At 43.9% G+C, this 14,147-nt stretch overlaps 1 protein-coding gene across 1 annotated transcript; it reads left to right on the plus strand.

The window, feature by feature from the left end:
- Window positions 1–309: 309 nt before the first annotated feature.
- Window positions 310–918, plus strand: LOC114209729 (tubulin beta chain). The gene has a single exon (XM_028103850.2). It carries the CDS (start codon window positions 310–312, stop codon window positions 766–768), a length of 459 nt encoding a protein of 152 aa, XP_027959651.1. The 3' UTR covers window positions 769–918.
- The last annotated feature ends 13,229 nt before the right edge of the window (window positions 919–14,147 follow it).

A 14,147-nucleotide genomic window follows, 5' to 3' on the forward strand; every position in this document is an offset into this window, starting at 1 on the left:
ATACTATCCACTAGTAGAATATTATCAAGGAATGGAGACCATTTGTGGCTTTCAAGCATGATAATTAGTGATTTTTGAACTATTAAATGGGCAATAGCAATTTGATATTAAGTACTCTACTCATTATTTACTCTTTGCTTTTGTAGACTAATTTTTATTTCTCAAAATATACCCTGCAACAGTTGGAGTACAAGTCAAAACAAATCTAAAAATACTCCTGTGAAAAACGAATCATATACCAGCTGGTTGCTATGCTGTTGTTGACAGGAACCTGGTGATATGTATTGCGGTTTTATTTTCTAAAAAACGATGTGCCTTTTTCAATATAAAAATAATGTCACTCCACGCCATGGCCGCTACCTGACCGTGGCCGCAGTATTCAGGGGCCGCATGTCCATGAAGCAGGTGGATGAGCAGATGCTGAACGTGCAGAACAAGAACAGCAGCTACTTCGTGGAGTGGATCCCCAACAGCGTGAAGACAGCTGTGTGTGACATCCCACCCCGGGGGCTAAAAATGTCTGCCACTTTCATCGGCAACAGCACGGCCATCCAGGAGCTGTTCAAGCGCATCTCGGAGCAGTTCGCCGCCATGTTCCGGCGCAAGGCCTTCCTGCACTGGTACACGGGCGAGGGCATGGACGAGATGGAGTTCACCGAGGCCGAGAGCAACATGAACGACCTGGTGTCCGAGTACCAGCAGTACCAGGACGCCACGGCCGAGGAGGCGGGCGAGTTTGAGGAGGAGGCCGAGGAGGAGGTGGCCTAGAGCTGTTACCTGGTAAAGCGCGCGGAAGCTGTGTGAACCCTTTATACACTCACAACCTGTTCTCTGTGTGCACTTGCTCTCCTTCCTGTCTTGACGTCACATGCTGTACAGACGCCACCATTAAAGCATTTTCATAGTGAAAAAAAATAATGTCACTAAATAGCAACTTTAATGCATGAACTTTTAGTTGTTTTTAGCATTAATCTAAGGTTTACATTTGCCCATATGCTCTCACCTGTCCCACCTTATAGAGTCCTGTCTAAATCTTGCATTTATGGGATGCTCCTGGTGTTATACATTGAGACTATGGACTCAACCAGCAATCTCGAATTCCTGGACATAACTTTGTCCCCACTGAGTTAATAGGATCAGCTCATGTAAAACCACATAGCTGCATGTCGTTAGTAAGGATTGAAATGTTACTAAGATAAATCATTTCTGAAGGATGATGCAAAAATGTAACTCAAAGTTGTTTATTTGTAAAGGACCCGCTATCTTGAGTCGAGGTATGAGCCTGAATTACTTTTTGGGCACGTACAGCTTCCTTAACAGAAGGAACTTCAGTGAAAGGGGAAAAGTGAGCTTGACTTCTCCTTTGATGAGTCAAACATGCTGACCTTCAAGTGATGTAAAGGCCATCACTGGTTTGGAGCAAGACAGATCATGGCACTTGTAGATCTTGGGCTTGAGAGCAAATTGATGATCAGTGGTGATTCCAAAATTCAATTCAGTTCAATGTAAAAATTCTTAAAAATATTTAAATTTAAAAGCCCTTTTGAATTCCACAGAGAAACATTTGCTTAGTAATTGGAACTGTGCTGTCAGGTGCTATAGCTACTTGTCACACACAAGTGTCTGTTGGGCACAAACGATGGGGAAGTCAGGGTTGGGATGGGCTGCGGGTGTAAACCTCACACCAGATGTCCAATACTGAAATTAAAAATATAGAAAATATTTCACTATACATTTTTAAAGTTTATTTATTTAAATAATTTCGACACCCAACATGGGGCTTGAACTCACAACTCTGAGAATAAGAGCCACACATTCCTCCAACTGAGCCAGCCAGGCATCCCTCATCAGACATTTTTAATATTAATTACACGTTGGAGTGATATTGTGTATACACTGGGCTAAATACAAAATGTCATTAAAGATCATCCTTCCTAGTCTTTCATCCTTTTTAAGGTGGCTACTAGACAATTTTTTTAAAAGATTTTACTTATTTATTTGACACACAGAGAGAGAACGAGCACATGAGTGGGGGGAGGGGTAGATGAATAGAGAGAAGCAGGCTCCCCACTGAGCAAGGACCCCAGATGTGGGGCTCGATCCCAGGACCCTGAGATCATGACCTGAGCCGAAGGCAGATGTTTAACCGACTGAGCCACCCAGGTGCCCCCGCTCCTAGACAATTTTAAAGCCCACATGTGGCTCACATTATATTTTCTACTGGACAACTCTGCTCTCGAAGCTTACAAAATTTAGAGAACACTCAGGAATGTAAAAATAAATTTCTCCACTGCCAAAATTATTAAAAATGAAATGTCACTAAACATAGAAGTCTCCCTCTACCAGAAGGAATCCAGCCCTGCCAACACCTTGAGCCCACTGAGACCTACTTTGGATTTCTGACCTCTAGGACTGTAAGATAATAAATTTGTGTTGTTTTAAGCCACTCAGCATGCGATCATTTGTCACAGAGCACCAGGACACTAATAAAAACACGGGGAGGAAACTGAGCTCTGGGAAGTGGAGGAAACAACCAGATCACAGGTTCTCCTGTGATCTCCAGCTGAGCCCCGCAGCTCAGACGTCAGCCCCTGCTTCCAAGAGCAGCAACCACTTTCCAACACCCCCCAAAGGAGTGTGATCTAAGCTCACTTGGTTCCTTCACTGCAGTGAGGAAAGCTCCCTCAGAGTAGAAGCAATCAAACATCAGAGTAGCAAATAGCTTTTGAAATTTAAGACTTTCTCATTTCCGTTAAAAGTATTTTTGTAATAATGCACTTAAGAAAGGTATCTTTCCCTCAGTCAGTATGCAGGAGGGGAGTGAGGCTTGACAGAGAGATCAATTTCAGTATCAAATGATTTATGCGTTCATGACCATGACCTCAGCAATGAAGGTCATGTGGCCAAATGTTCTAGAATTGATCCAAAGTTTGCTGGAAACCATTGCAGGCATCATTATACAGACCTCATGCTGCATTCTTGTGACTTCATGAGACACAGAGAGGATAAGAAGGGGCTCTCAATGTGTAGTGCTGTCTAGTGGCAGCCGAATGTCTGTGTAGGTCGGATGGTACGGATGGTACTAGATAGCTTAGGGTCACAGACTTCCTCCCAAATCCGGGGGAACCAACTCAACAGCTGTAAACCAGTGGTAAGTGCAGGCTGGTGGGCATCTTTTCTTCTTTCTGGTCCTCTCCTTTCTTTCCCTGTGTGTCCTGCCTTTCTTCCTTCTGTGTTATATTCTTTTCTGTCTTCAGATCCTGTCTAAGGTGATCTCATCCATCCACATGGCCAGTCCGGTCCTGATGTCTCTGGAAAGCCCTGCTGGCCTGCATGACTGGCCCTGCATGCTCCACATATCCCAAACCCAATGGGTTCTAGTTCCCCCCACATTTTCCCTTCTCTTGTGTGTCTTAGCTCAGGCAAGGGCACCCGCAGGCCAGCAGTCACTTGGGTCAGATTCTGGGGTGTCCCCAACTCCTCTCTCGCCTCTCCCCTGGACCACTGCATCTACCCCTTTGCCACCAGCCGTATTCCATCCAGCCTTTTCTCCATGGAGCTATTTTTTACAACCTGGAAAGCCCCCTGGCAGGGGTGTGCCAGGCCAACCCTCAGCAATTGGGCGTGTCCTCTCTGCTCCATGCCTCCCATATCCAGTTTCTGGCTGCTACCAGGTAGTTTCTTGCTCTGGGATCCTTGCTCAGGCTTGCATTTTTTTTTTTTTTTTTTTTTTTTTTTTGCAAAGAATGTCCTTCACTATAGGGCTTGCCAAGTTTCTTTCTACTGATCTTTAAGACTCATCCCCAGCTTTACCCACAGCCCTCCATCTGTCAACTCTGCCCTTTGACTTGGCTCTCCAGAAGACAATTGCCCCTGCATCCTGAGTCCCCTGCTCCCCGTGTCGCTGCCCTGCTGTCTGCATAAAGTCCTTTGCTGCACCTGTTGGCCTGGGCATGTTCCACTTGAAGCAGGATCTGGGGACTATGACAGCATCTGTCATGAGGGGGTTGCTCAGTGGGAGATAAGGAGAGTCATCTGAACCATGACGTATTAGGGGATTTATCACTAAAAGAACAGACAGCATGCACACAAGTGTTTTCAATACTTGTCCTCATCATTAATCTCCCTAGAAATCTGGGAGCAGATGAATAGCATATATATAATATCACAATATATGTATAATATTGCTTTCTTTAAAATACGTCAGTTCAACCTGCATTCAAATGTCAAAAAGTTGAAGAGAAAATGACAGAAACCAAATTACTACTTACTAATCATTATTCATAAGGTCATCTAACAAAGAAATATTTCCTTGGAAAGATTTTCCTTTTTGTTGTAAAGTTTAACAAAGGTACTGTGGAAATGTGTGAACGTACACAAAAGAGGAGGAAAGAGCGTAATGAATACACCCATCACTTGCCTCAACAGCTGCTGATGGTTGAATTTTTTTTTAACTTGGAACGTTTTAAAGCAAGTCCCAGACATTATAGCATTTCACCTGTAAATATTTCTGAATATATCTCTAATGCATGTGGACTTTTTTCTTCACAGAGTTACAATACACCCAACAAAATCAACAATAATCCCTTGATATATGCCTATCCTATGATATCTAGTCTCATGTTCAACCTGTCCTGATTGTGTCAAAAGCATCTGCTTAGAGTAAGTTTGTTTCACTTAAGATAAACACAAGGTCTACACACTGAATTTGGTTGACATTTCTCTAAAGGTCCTAGAGGTCAGAAATCCAAAGTAGGTCTCAGTGGGCACAAGGTGTTGGCAGGGCTGGGTTCCTTCCGGTAGAGGGAGGCTTCTGTGTTTAGTGACATTTCATTTTTTAATAATTTTGGCAGTGGAGAAATTTATTTTTACAAACTTGTAACATTTTGAAATAATTTCAGATAGAGGAAGGTTACAGGAATAGTACAAAGAGTACCTGGTCCCTTCCATCTAGATTCATGATGTTAAATATTTTGCTACATTTGCTTTATCATTCTTTGTATTTGTTCTATTTTTCTGAACCATTTAAAAGTAAATTGTCTTTTTTTACCTCTAAATACTTGAGTACATTTCCAAAGGATAAGGGCTTTATCTTAAATAACCATAGTACAGTTATCAAAATCAAAATCACAAATTTTCACATCATACAATACTATAACTTGATCCACAGCCCACATTCAAATTCTACCCATTGCCAATACTGTCCTTTACAGATAGTACTCTTCCCAGTCCAGAGTCTAGTCCAGAATTATGCATTCAGAAGATGCTTTAGTCTTTAATCTGGAATAGCCTTTCTTTGTGTTTCTTGACCTTGACATTGCTTTAGCATGTAGGACAGTTCTTAGGTGGAAAATCCACAATTTGGGTTTGTGTGATACATTCATATAATTTGATTTAGGTATGCATTTTTTAGCAAAAATACTCCAGAAGCAATGTTGTGCCATTCTCAGAGCATCTTGCCAGGCAGCATCTGATGTCAGCTCATCCTGCTACTCATGATGCTAGATTTGACCGCATGGTGAACATGGCATCTGCCAGTTTTGTTTTCCACTATCAAGTTCTTACTTTTCACTTTGCAATTCACAAGTGATTTCTGGGGAGATACTTTGAGACCATATCAATATGTGGCTTCTCATTAAACTTTCATCTGCTAGTTTTAGGATCTATTGATGATTTCCTAACCCCATTACTTCTTTATTTACTATTTTGCTTTCTGTTGTAAGGACAAGATTTTCCATTCCCATTCTCTCTCTCTCTCTCCCATCTCTCTGTCTCTCCATCTCTCTCTCTCTCTCTCGATATATATGCATATATGTATACACACACATATCTATCAATGTGTAGTCATAGATTCTGATTTTGTTCAGAGGAGCATAATCTGTTGCACTTACTGTTGATTTCAATGTTCACCTTGTCCCTGGTCTGGCCAGTGGGAATCTCTTCAACTTGGTTCCTGAGTCGTAGGCCATGTCCACATCATTTTTGAGCACTATCTTACTTTTGGGCACAGAATATTCCAGGATCATCTTGTACTTCCTCTGCTCCAGGCCTGCATTTGGCCCTTTTTCCAAGGAATTCTGCTTAAGGACTTAATTTTAACAGCCACTTTTATAATAACAGATGACTCATCTAAACTTTTTCAAACTGGTATTATTTTAAAATTAGCAAGAACATCCATTTCAAACAAAATAGTTAGAAAAGAAGCTGAGCAAGCATTCTTCAGTTTAATGATATTTAATGATATTTGTTCATTGATAATATGTAGAATATACTTTTTTAAAAAACTTCAGGAATAAGCTTAAAAGCTTTTATAATATAACTAATCCTGGGTGACTTTTGCAACCTTTGAATTCCTGCTTCCTTTTCCAAAATGAATGGGCACTCAGTTGCCTGATAAAAGTTACCCACCAGCCTCTCTGAGAGCCCGTTGTCCTCTGTGTGCTGACTCATGGCCGAGGAGCACAATCACCCCTTAACTGAATATGGAGCCTCAAAACTTTATTCACTTAGATCTCTACCTTTTGTTCTTTGTAAGCTCTCGCCCACATTTCTCACATTGTTGACTAGATCACACCATGGATGTGCTTCTTAAACTTGACTATTCAGATGAGTCACTAGGAAGGCTAATGAAAACTGCAGATCTCTGTGTCCTAATCCAAAAACATGTGGGAGCTGGGGTGGCCCAGGAGTCTGCATTTTTCCCAGCACTCCAGGAGACTGGCAAGTAAGTGGTCTGGAATCACTTTGAGAAAGTCTACTGCAGGACACCTTTGCTTACTATATATGATGTGGGAGGAGGGCAGTTAATCATGGAGGACATGAAATAGTAATCCTGAGCAATTAAAAATTTTACACTGTGGCTATTTGGGATAAGCTCATTTTATCTGCATCAGCAGCCACATATGAATATTATCTGAGGGAGAAAGGACTTCTCAAATAAAAATGGATAGAGATTTTCTCAAGCTTGATTTGAAAAAGGCATGAAACAGTGTGGTTAAGGAAAACACTTAGCACAGTGAAGTTGAAATCAGAATGCAGAATGAATTCTATGTCACATCAGTGTTCCTCGAACCATGGGTTGGGTAAATACCAAGACAGATGAAGGGACAGAGCTCCAGAACTCTATCCCCAAACTGTGAATGAAATAGGTAAGCTCTTCTCATTTTACTTTGCTTCCAGTTTTTAAATTCTAGTCTGAGATCTGAGATGAACTGCAGATGAAAGAGAACTCTTCCCCGCGCCGTGCCTTTTTTTTTTTTTTTGCAGAAAAATATTAAGTGGTAGATGTGGTGGAGGAAAGTACATCATTAAGATGAAAATGTTTAAGAATGACTGTATTATACTGAAGTCTTACTCATGAAACTCTCCCCCAGGTATTTTACAATCTGTCTGTGGCAAATCCCAGGCTCTCATACCCCATTGTCCCAGATCAATGTTAATATGGCGGTGTTTCATCACTAACATGTTCACTGAAATATTTCTGCCTTTCAGACACAAGTGGAAGTGTGCCTCCCTGTCCCCTTAGTGTTAGTAGCGGCCATGTGGCTTTCTTTGGCCAACGTTAAATGTGAGTGGAAGTGACATATGCCAATTCCTTATAGAGCCTTTAGGAACCAGGGCATGATTCACCATTCTCTCTTTTCTCTCTGCCATGGCAAATGGAAATGCTCCATGTAGTGGCTAGTGTACTAGCCTGCCTTAGTGCAGGATGAAGGCATGGAAGAGAGTCCCCAGACAACCCATCATGAATATCATAGCATGGATAATTAGCATGAGTGACAGTTAAACCTCACTGTTTTATGTCACTGAGATTTTGGGATTCTTTGTTACTGTGGCCTGTTCTAGCACATCCTGACTGATTCCATGGTTAATGACAGTGGTTTATGGATGCCCCTTTCAAGAATGAGGACCTTTTTTTATTTCAGTATCCACTAACTAAGAATATACATGTCTAAAAACTACTGTGAATTCAATAGTATTTTAAAATGCATTTTTATTTCACTAACCATAACCTTTACATATATTTGAAAACTAGCAGCAAATCCAATGAGTAGTAGTCATCTGTCATAAATAATTCATGGTGAGCATATAGATTTGAGGACCCTTTGCAATTCTGGTTCTCTGGGCATCAGGTGAAACAAGCCATACGCTGGGAACAAACGCCAGAAATTTTTGGAAAATATAGCATTGCCATTATATAATCATATGACTTTGGGGTGGGCAATTTCCTTCCCTCTGACTTCAGTTGTCTTATATTCAAAAAAATGACACCAATTGTCCTCTCCATTTCTCAGGGTAATTAAATGATAGTGTAATAATAGGAGTTTTGAAAAGAATTACAAAAGATATTTTTAAATGGATAATATTATTTGCAGTCCCAAGTTCATGTGTCCTCAAGTGACATTTAATCTTTACCTCAAAAAATGAAGAAAGAAAATGGTTTAATGGTAATGTTGTTATAGACTAACTAGATGAGGGCAATTAGATTCAAGTTCATCTGTCCTTTCAAAATATTGCATCATGCATCCAAACTCAGTATCCGCATTTGAGAAATACAAGGGAGTAAGCAAAGACACAACATTATTTCAAGAAATAAAGGAAGAGAGTCAAAGCACAGGAACTGCTTCTAGAATCAAAGCAGTTAAGACAAACATGAGTGAAATTTGCTAGCAGAAATTAATTAAATAAATGTAAAGAGCAGAAGAGTATTTGATCTTTGTATGAATGGAAGTTGTGAATGGAAAATGTTAACACATTCACACAAAGAAAGCAATTAGACCACAGATGGAAATGATCTGGGAAAAGCTAAGTTTCCACGGATTTTATTCCTATCCCTTAAATCCTAGGCTCCTTGAGGATTGGCCAGAGTTCTGGCAGGGACAACAGGAAGCCCTCAGGGTTGCTTGGTGAAGGCCTAGAAAGCCAGAAAGAGTGCACGCACCTTCCCTTCCCTACAGAATTTCGGTCCACCACAAACCTTCCTGACCCATGTCCTAGATGTTCAGACCCTCATTGACAGCAATGTGATGAAATCATTCATACATTTCACTGAACCCACACCTGGATGTACATTTAGGCAGCATGGGAGCTTTGGTGAGAAAAACAAACAAACAAAAAAAGATGAGTGAAAAACCCGAGCTCAATATTTGGAGAAAGGGACCAGAGAAAGGCAAGGGTGATTTGCACCTGTCCAGGCTGCTTCCAGCTGCTTGCTCTGGGTCAGCTTTCAACGAGGCCCCTCTAGCTCTACTTTCTCTCTTGGTGCAGTCATAAAACCAGAAAGTCCAGAGGATGTGACACCAGCTCTCCCTCATGACACTTTCCTAGAGCTGAGCGCTAATAAGTATGCATGACTGTCACCTAAATGACAGGCACTTTTTGCAAAGCTCAAGCTTTTTCAGACCGAGAAATGCACTGATGTCTGGACTCAGCCCTTTTGAGCATGCTTCTTTGGGTTGACCTTACTATGGCCAGTCTCAACGCCATGGGCCATTTGCTTGTATTTGGAGTAAAGTTTTGGGTCTAGAAAAGGTAATCCTTTGTGTCTATGAGATATCTTTCCTTTGCCAAGCTCAAGGGGCTTTCCCCTTAACCTCTCAGTAAACCCCTAGAGGCAGGTAGCTCACCCGGCTGTCCTCTTTCCACCCAAAGCACAGTGGATTTACTTCTCCCCAAGGCTGGCATTTGTATTTCCAGTCTGGTACGCGCACAGCCAACAGATGGCGCTGCTTTGAGGTGGGGGGAGCAGAATGTGTTTCCAGGACCTTTGAGAATTCAATGACACAAGGCAGCCCAAACAGAAGAGTTTATTGCTTCTCTAGACCTTATATCTCTGGGTATAAACCAACTGCTTTTCTCCCAAACAAATACCACATGGCCAGGATCATTACAGATGATGGCCTTGACTTTTTCAAAATCAGTGTCCATTTTTGCAGAATTTGTACCACATTCTGACTTTATGTGATCTTGAGTTAGCCTTGTCTGAGGGTACAATTGATATCCTTTTGACCATGACTCACTCTTGGGCAAACTTGGGAGGAATTCAGGTCAATGTTCCTTCTTAATGACTCAGCCCAGTTAATTGTCTTTGTTTTTTAATGAGATAAAATTCATATAATATAGAATTCACCATTTTAACTGCTTAACAGTGTACACTTCAGTGACTTCTGTTCAGTCACAATGTGGTGCAACCATGACTACCGTCTAACTCCAGAACATTCCCAACTGGCCCTGAAAACCCTTTGCACACCATGGATTATGCTGCTTGCCTATGGATGCTACTGGAAGATTTGGGTGGGGGTGGCAGCCCAAGCTTGAACCAAAACTGATCCACTCCTTCCTTCTGGTAGGGCAGAACCACCAGAAATCTACCTGCATGAGGGCAGGGCTGGCAGAACCACCAGAAATCTACCTGCGTGAGGACAGAAGTGGCCAGGAGAAGAACTCAGCTAACAGAAGGGAGGCTTGGGGGACAGCTGGTCCAGGCACTGGGCTGAGGTGCGGGTTTGTGCAAAGGGTAGAAGAGGGTTGCCATCTGAGCACAGCCTGGCACTTGCTGTCCTCGCAGGGCTCTATCTGGCCAGGATGGTGCGGGATGGAGGGGAGCTGAAGGAAGAGGCGATCCAAGTAAAACTGAGCACACTTTCCTTGGCCACCTGGGGCACAGGCAGGACCATGGAGTCCAGCCAGGAGCAGACACCAGCAGAGGGAGACACAGCCTCCATCCCCATTGTGCATCTTTCCAGGGCCAGCCTGCCAGTAGGTGCACAGCAGGAAATGGGGTTGGTTCTGGGAGACTCTTCCGAGGGCCCCAAAGCAAAAGCAGAGAAACTGGTCCCTGGGCACCAAGTGACAACAGAGCAGCCTTTTGGCCCAGTGCACTGAGACCAGTCTCCTCAGGAGCAGGACCCTTGCCTGGGCTGTTGATGAGCTCCTCCATGGGAGGCCCTACCTCCTTCTGGTTTTTGCTGTTCTTAGTGACCACAGGAGTCCATAGTAGGGATGTAATGGTAGAGGAACACGTGTTTGAAAGCGTGAAGGAGTTAGCAATGCTTCAAAAGTCAAGTGATGAGTGAGCATTTCTCCTGTCTCCTTTAAGGATTGCGTATAGGTGGGGGGAGGGGAGGACAGGTAGCAAGGAGCTCTATCTCCACGGGGACTCCCACAGAGCAAGGCAGCACTGCTAAGGGTGGACGTGCGCTCGTAGGCACACACTGCAGGCTGAGGAGATTTTGAGATCTCTCCTGTGGACAGGAGTATGGGGTTGTTCTTACATACTGCAGGGTTTGGGAGCCTACAGGGCTAACTTGCACGCCTCCAGGCTCAGGGTGCATTCGGTCTCCCACTGACTGACAGGACTGGGACTGGGGAGGCTGTGTAGGGTGAGGCTGAGTCTACAAGTTCTGATCCCTGCTTGGCCCCTTCCAGCTGTGTGACTTAGCCTCTCTGTGCCTCTGTCTTCTCAGCTGAACAGGGAGATTTCTGAGCATTTGGTGAGGATGGACAATGCTTAGGCATGTGGGATGCTTACATGTAAAGGCTGGTGGTTATTGGCACACTATTACCCACCATGGCTACCGTAGGCCATCAGTGGGAGGAGGCAGGACAAGGTCAGGGACCTATTAGGACCTATTGGCTCCAGGGATGCTGACGAAGGAAGCAGGGATGGAAAAGGAGGGAGCTTGGTCACTGCTCCCATTTCTCGAGCCAGATTGTCAGACCTCCCTCCCAGAGACCCAGGGGTCTAGGGAGAAGACGGCTCAGGGCCGGAGACTCTGGTTTGAGCTGAAGACGGCAGCGAGTGCTCCCCGGAGGATCGTGGTACAGAGCCCTAACCTTGGTCCTCCAGTGTCAGGGGCAGCAGGGGCTCCATGGGGGCTGGAAGGGATGGCCAGGAGTCCACTGCTGCCGCTTGATGAGGGAGCAGGGTGGGTTCCAGCAGAGAGGGAGGGGGGGTGGCAGATGGGGAAATACTATAGGCGAGATGGGGAAATACTCTGGGGATATGGATAACACCCGAGGCAGGCAATTTCCCTACTTGGGAGATGCTATGGGCCAAGACTATGGTGGTAGTGTAATCTAAATAGGTTGAATTTATCCCTCAGGCTGTTGAAACCAAGAGAAACCCAAATTACTGTGCTACTAAGCTGGGTTTCTTCAGTTCCCTCCAACAGGGGCTGAGACAGGGCTGATGTTACAGAAGGAAGGTAAGGGGCAGGCTGTGCAGTTGAGGGGGCGCTGGGGTCTCTACCTGCCCACCCCTTGTGCCAGAGGTACCTGATGGCGGTGGTTGCTAATCACCCCTCCGGGCTGTCACTTGTAAAGGACACCCACGACTAAAGATACCCAGGGGATCTTTTTGAAGAATCAGACTATTTTAGAATAGGATGTATATGTTAAATGAATTTGACCCATTAATTATAAATGTAAGACTTAGCTTCAATGGCAAAATATGAATGATAATTTACTCTGTGAGTCTGAATACTCCCGAAAAGCTTTGGTCCACTTGAAATGTACTACTTCAACACACGCCGAGAGTAGAGAAAGTGTTATTATCAATTTGATAAATTATTCAAGAAGCTAGTACTCTTGGGGCACCTGGATGCCTCACTTGGTTGAGCGTCTAACTCTTGGTTTTGGCTCAGGTCATAATCTCAGGGTCGTGAAGTCCAGCCCCATGTCGGGCTCCATGCTTGGCTCAGAGTTGCCTCGAGATCTCTCTCTCCCTCTTCCACTGCCCCTCCCTCTGCTTGTGCTCTCTCTCGAATAAAGAAATTAAAAAAAAAAAAAAAAAGGAGCTAGTACTTTTAACTACCACTCTGGTGATTTCTAGTTTCATGTTCATGGGCTTCAAAAACCATTTCCTTATTGAAAACTTCATGTTGTATTGTTTTCCTACAACGTTTGGGGAGTGATCCCCAATGTTGTCCTTTGTGGGCACCTCTGCTTTCTACCCATCATAATCCAAGATGGTGCAGATAAAATAGGATTGTTCTAAAGGAAAAAAAAAAAAAAGAGAGACAGACAAACCAAGGAGCAGACTCTTTATTTTTTGAGAAAGAGAGAGAGAGAAAGTGGGGAAGGGGCAGAGGGAAATGGGGAGAAAGTATCCTAAGCAGGCTCCACACTCAGCACTGAGCTGGACACGGGGCTCCATCTCACGACCCTGAGATTCATGACCTAAGCCAAAAATCAAGAGTCGGATGCTGAACCAACTGAGCCACACAGGGACTCCAAGAAGCAGACTCTTAACTAGAGAGCAAACTGATGGTTATCAGAGGGGAGATGGGCAGAGGGATGGGTTAAACAGGTGATGGGGATTTAAGAGTACATTTACTTTGATGAGTCCTGAGTAATGTACAGAATTGTTGAATCACTATATTGTACAGCTGAAACCAATATAACACTGTTAACTGTACTGGAATTAAAATGAAAAACTTTAAAAAAAAACCCCACAAATAAACCAAAAAACCAGAAAGCCCAGGATCATTCTGAGGCAGAGCTGTCCTACATAGTTGGGTTTGTAACTGCCACACTGACACTAGACTAAGATTGGACTAGATAGACTAGATCATTTCCTACCCCCTTCTGAGGAGCTTGTCCCTCTGTGTTATAGAGTGCAGTCTTGTGTCCCCCAGCATTCATATGCTGATATCCTAATCCCCAATGTGATGGGAGGAGGTTAGGTTTAGAGGAGGTCATGAGGCTGGGGCCCTGGGATGGGATTCATGCCCCTACAAGTAGAGGAGGGGACTAGAAATCTCTCTCTACTCTTGGCCATGTGAGGACACACACATCTGCTAGCTGGGAAGGGAGGTCTCATCCGACACTGGATCTGGCAGCATCTTCATCTCAGACTTCCAGCCTCCAGAGCCATGAGACACAAATGTCTGTTCTTTAAGCCACCGGTCTGTGGTATTTTGTTACAGCGGCCCATGCTGACTCAGACACTCTGCCAGGAACCTTTCTCTACCACCAAGTGTGGAGGAGAGGTTGGCTGGATGGAGGTCCATTTCACATCTCTTTCCAGAAGCTCAGAGATCTTCACGTACTTTCCAGGTCTGATGGTGTCTGACAGTGTGTGATGGATGCCCCTCCCTCTCCCCACGGTTTCTCCTTCATGTTTACTCATGCCTGGCAGCAACCAC

Source organism: Eumetopias jubatus, unplaced genomic scaffold, assembly GCF_037043125.1.
Source record: "Eumetopias jubatus isolate StellerSeaLion01/CBP00866 unplaced genomic scaffold, mEumJub1_p1.0 scaffold_9, whole genome shotgun sequence".
In the NCBI taxonomy this organism is placed as follows: domain Eukaryota; kingdom Metazoa; phylum Chordata; class Mammalia; order Carnivora; family Otariidae; genus Eumetopias; species Eumetopias jubatus.

What these genes read in the sequence shown, in the direction of transcription:
- LOC114209729 (XM_028103850.2), top strand. Translation starts at nt 310, where the DNA reads ATGTGCCTTTTTCAATATAAAAATAATGTCACTCCACGCCATGGCCGC.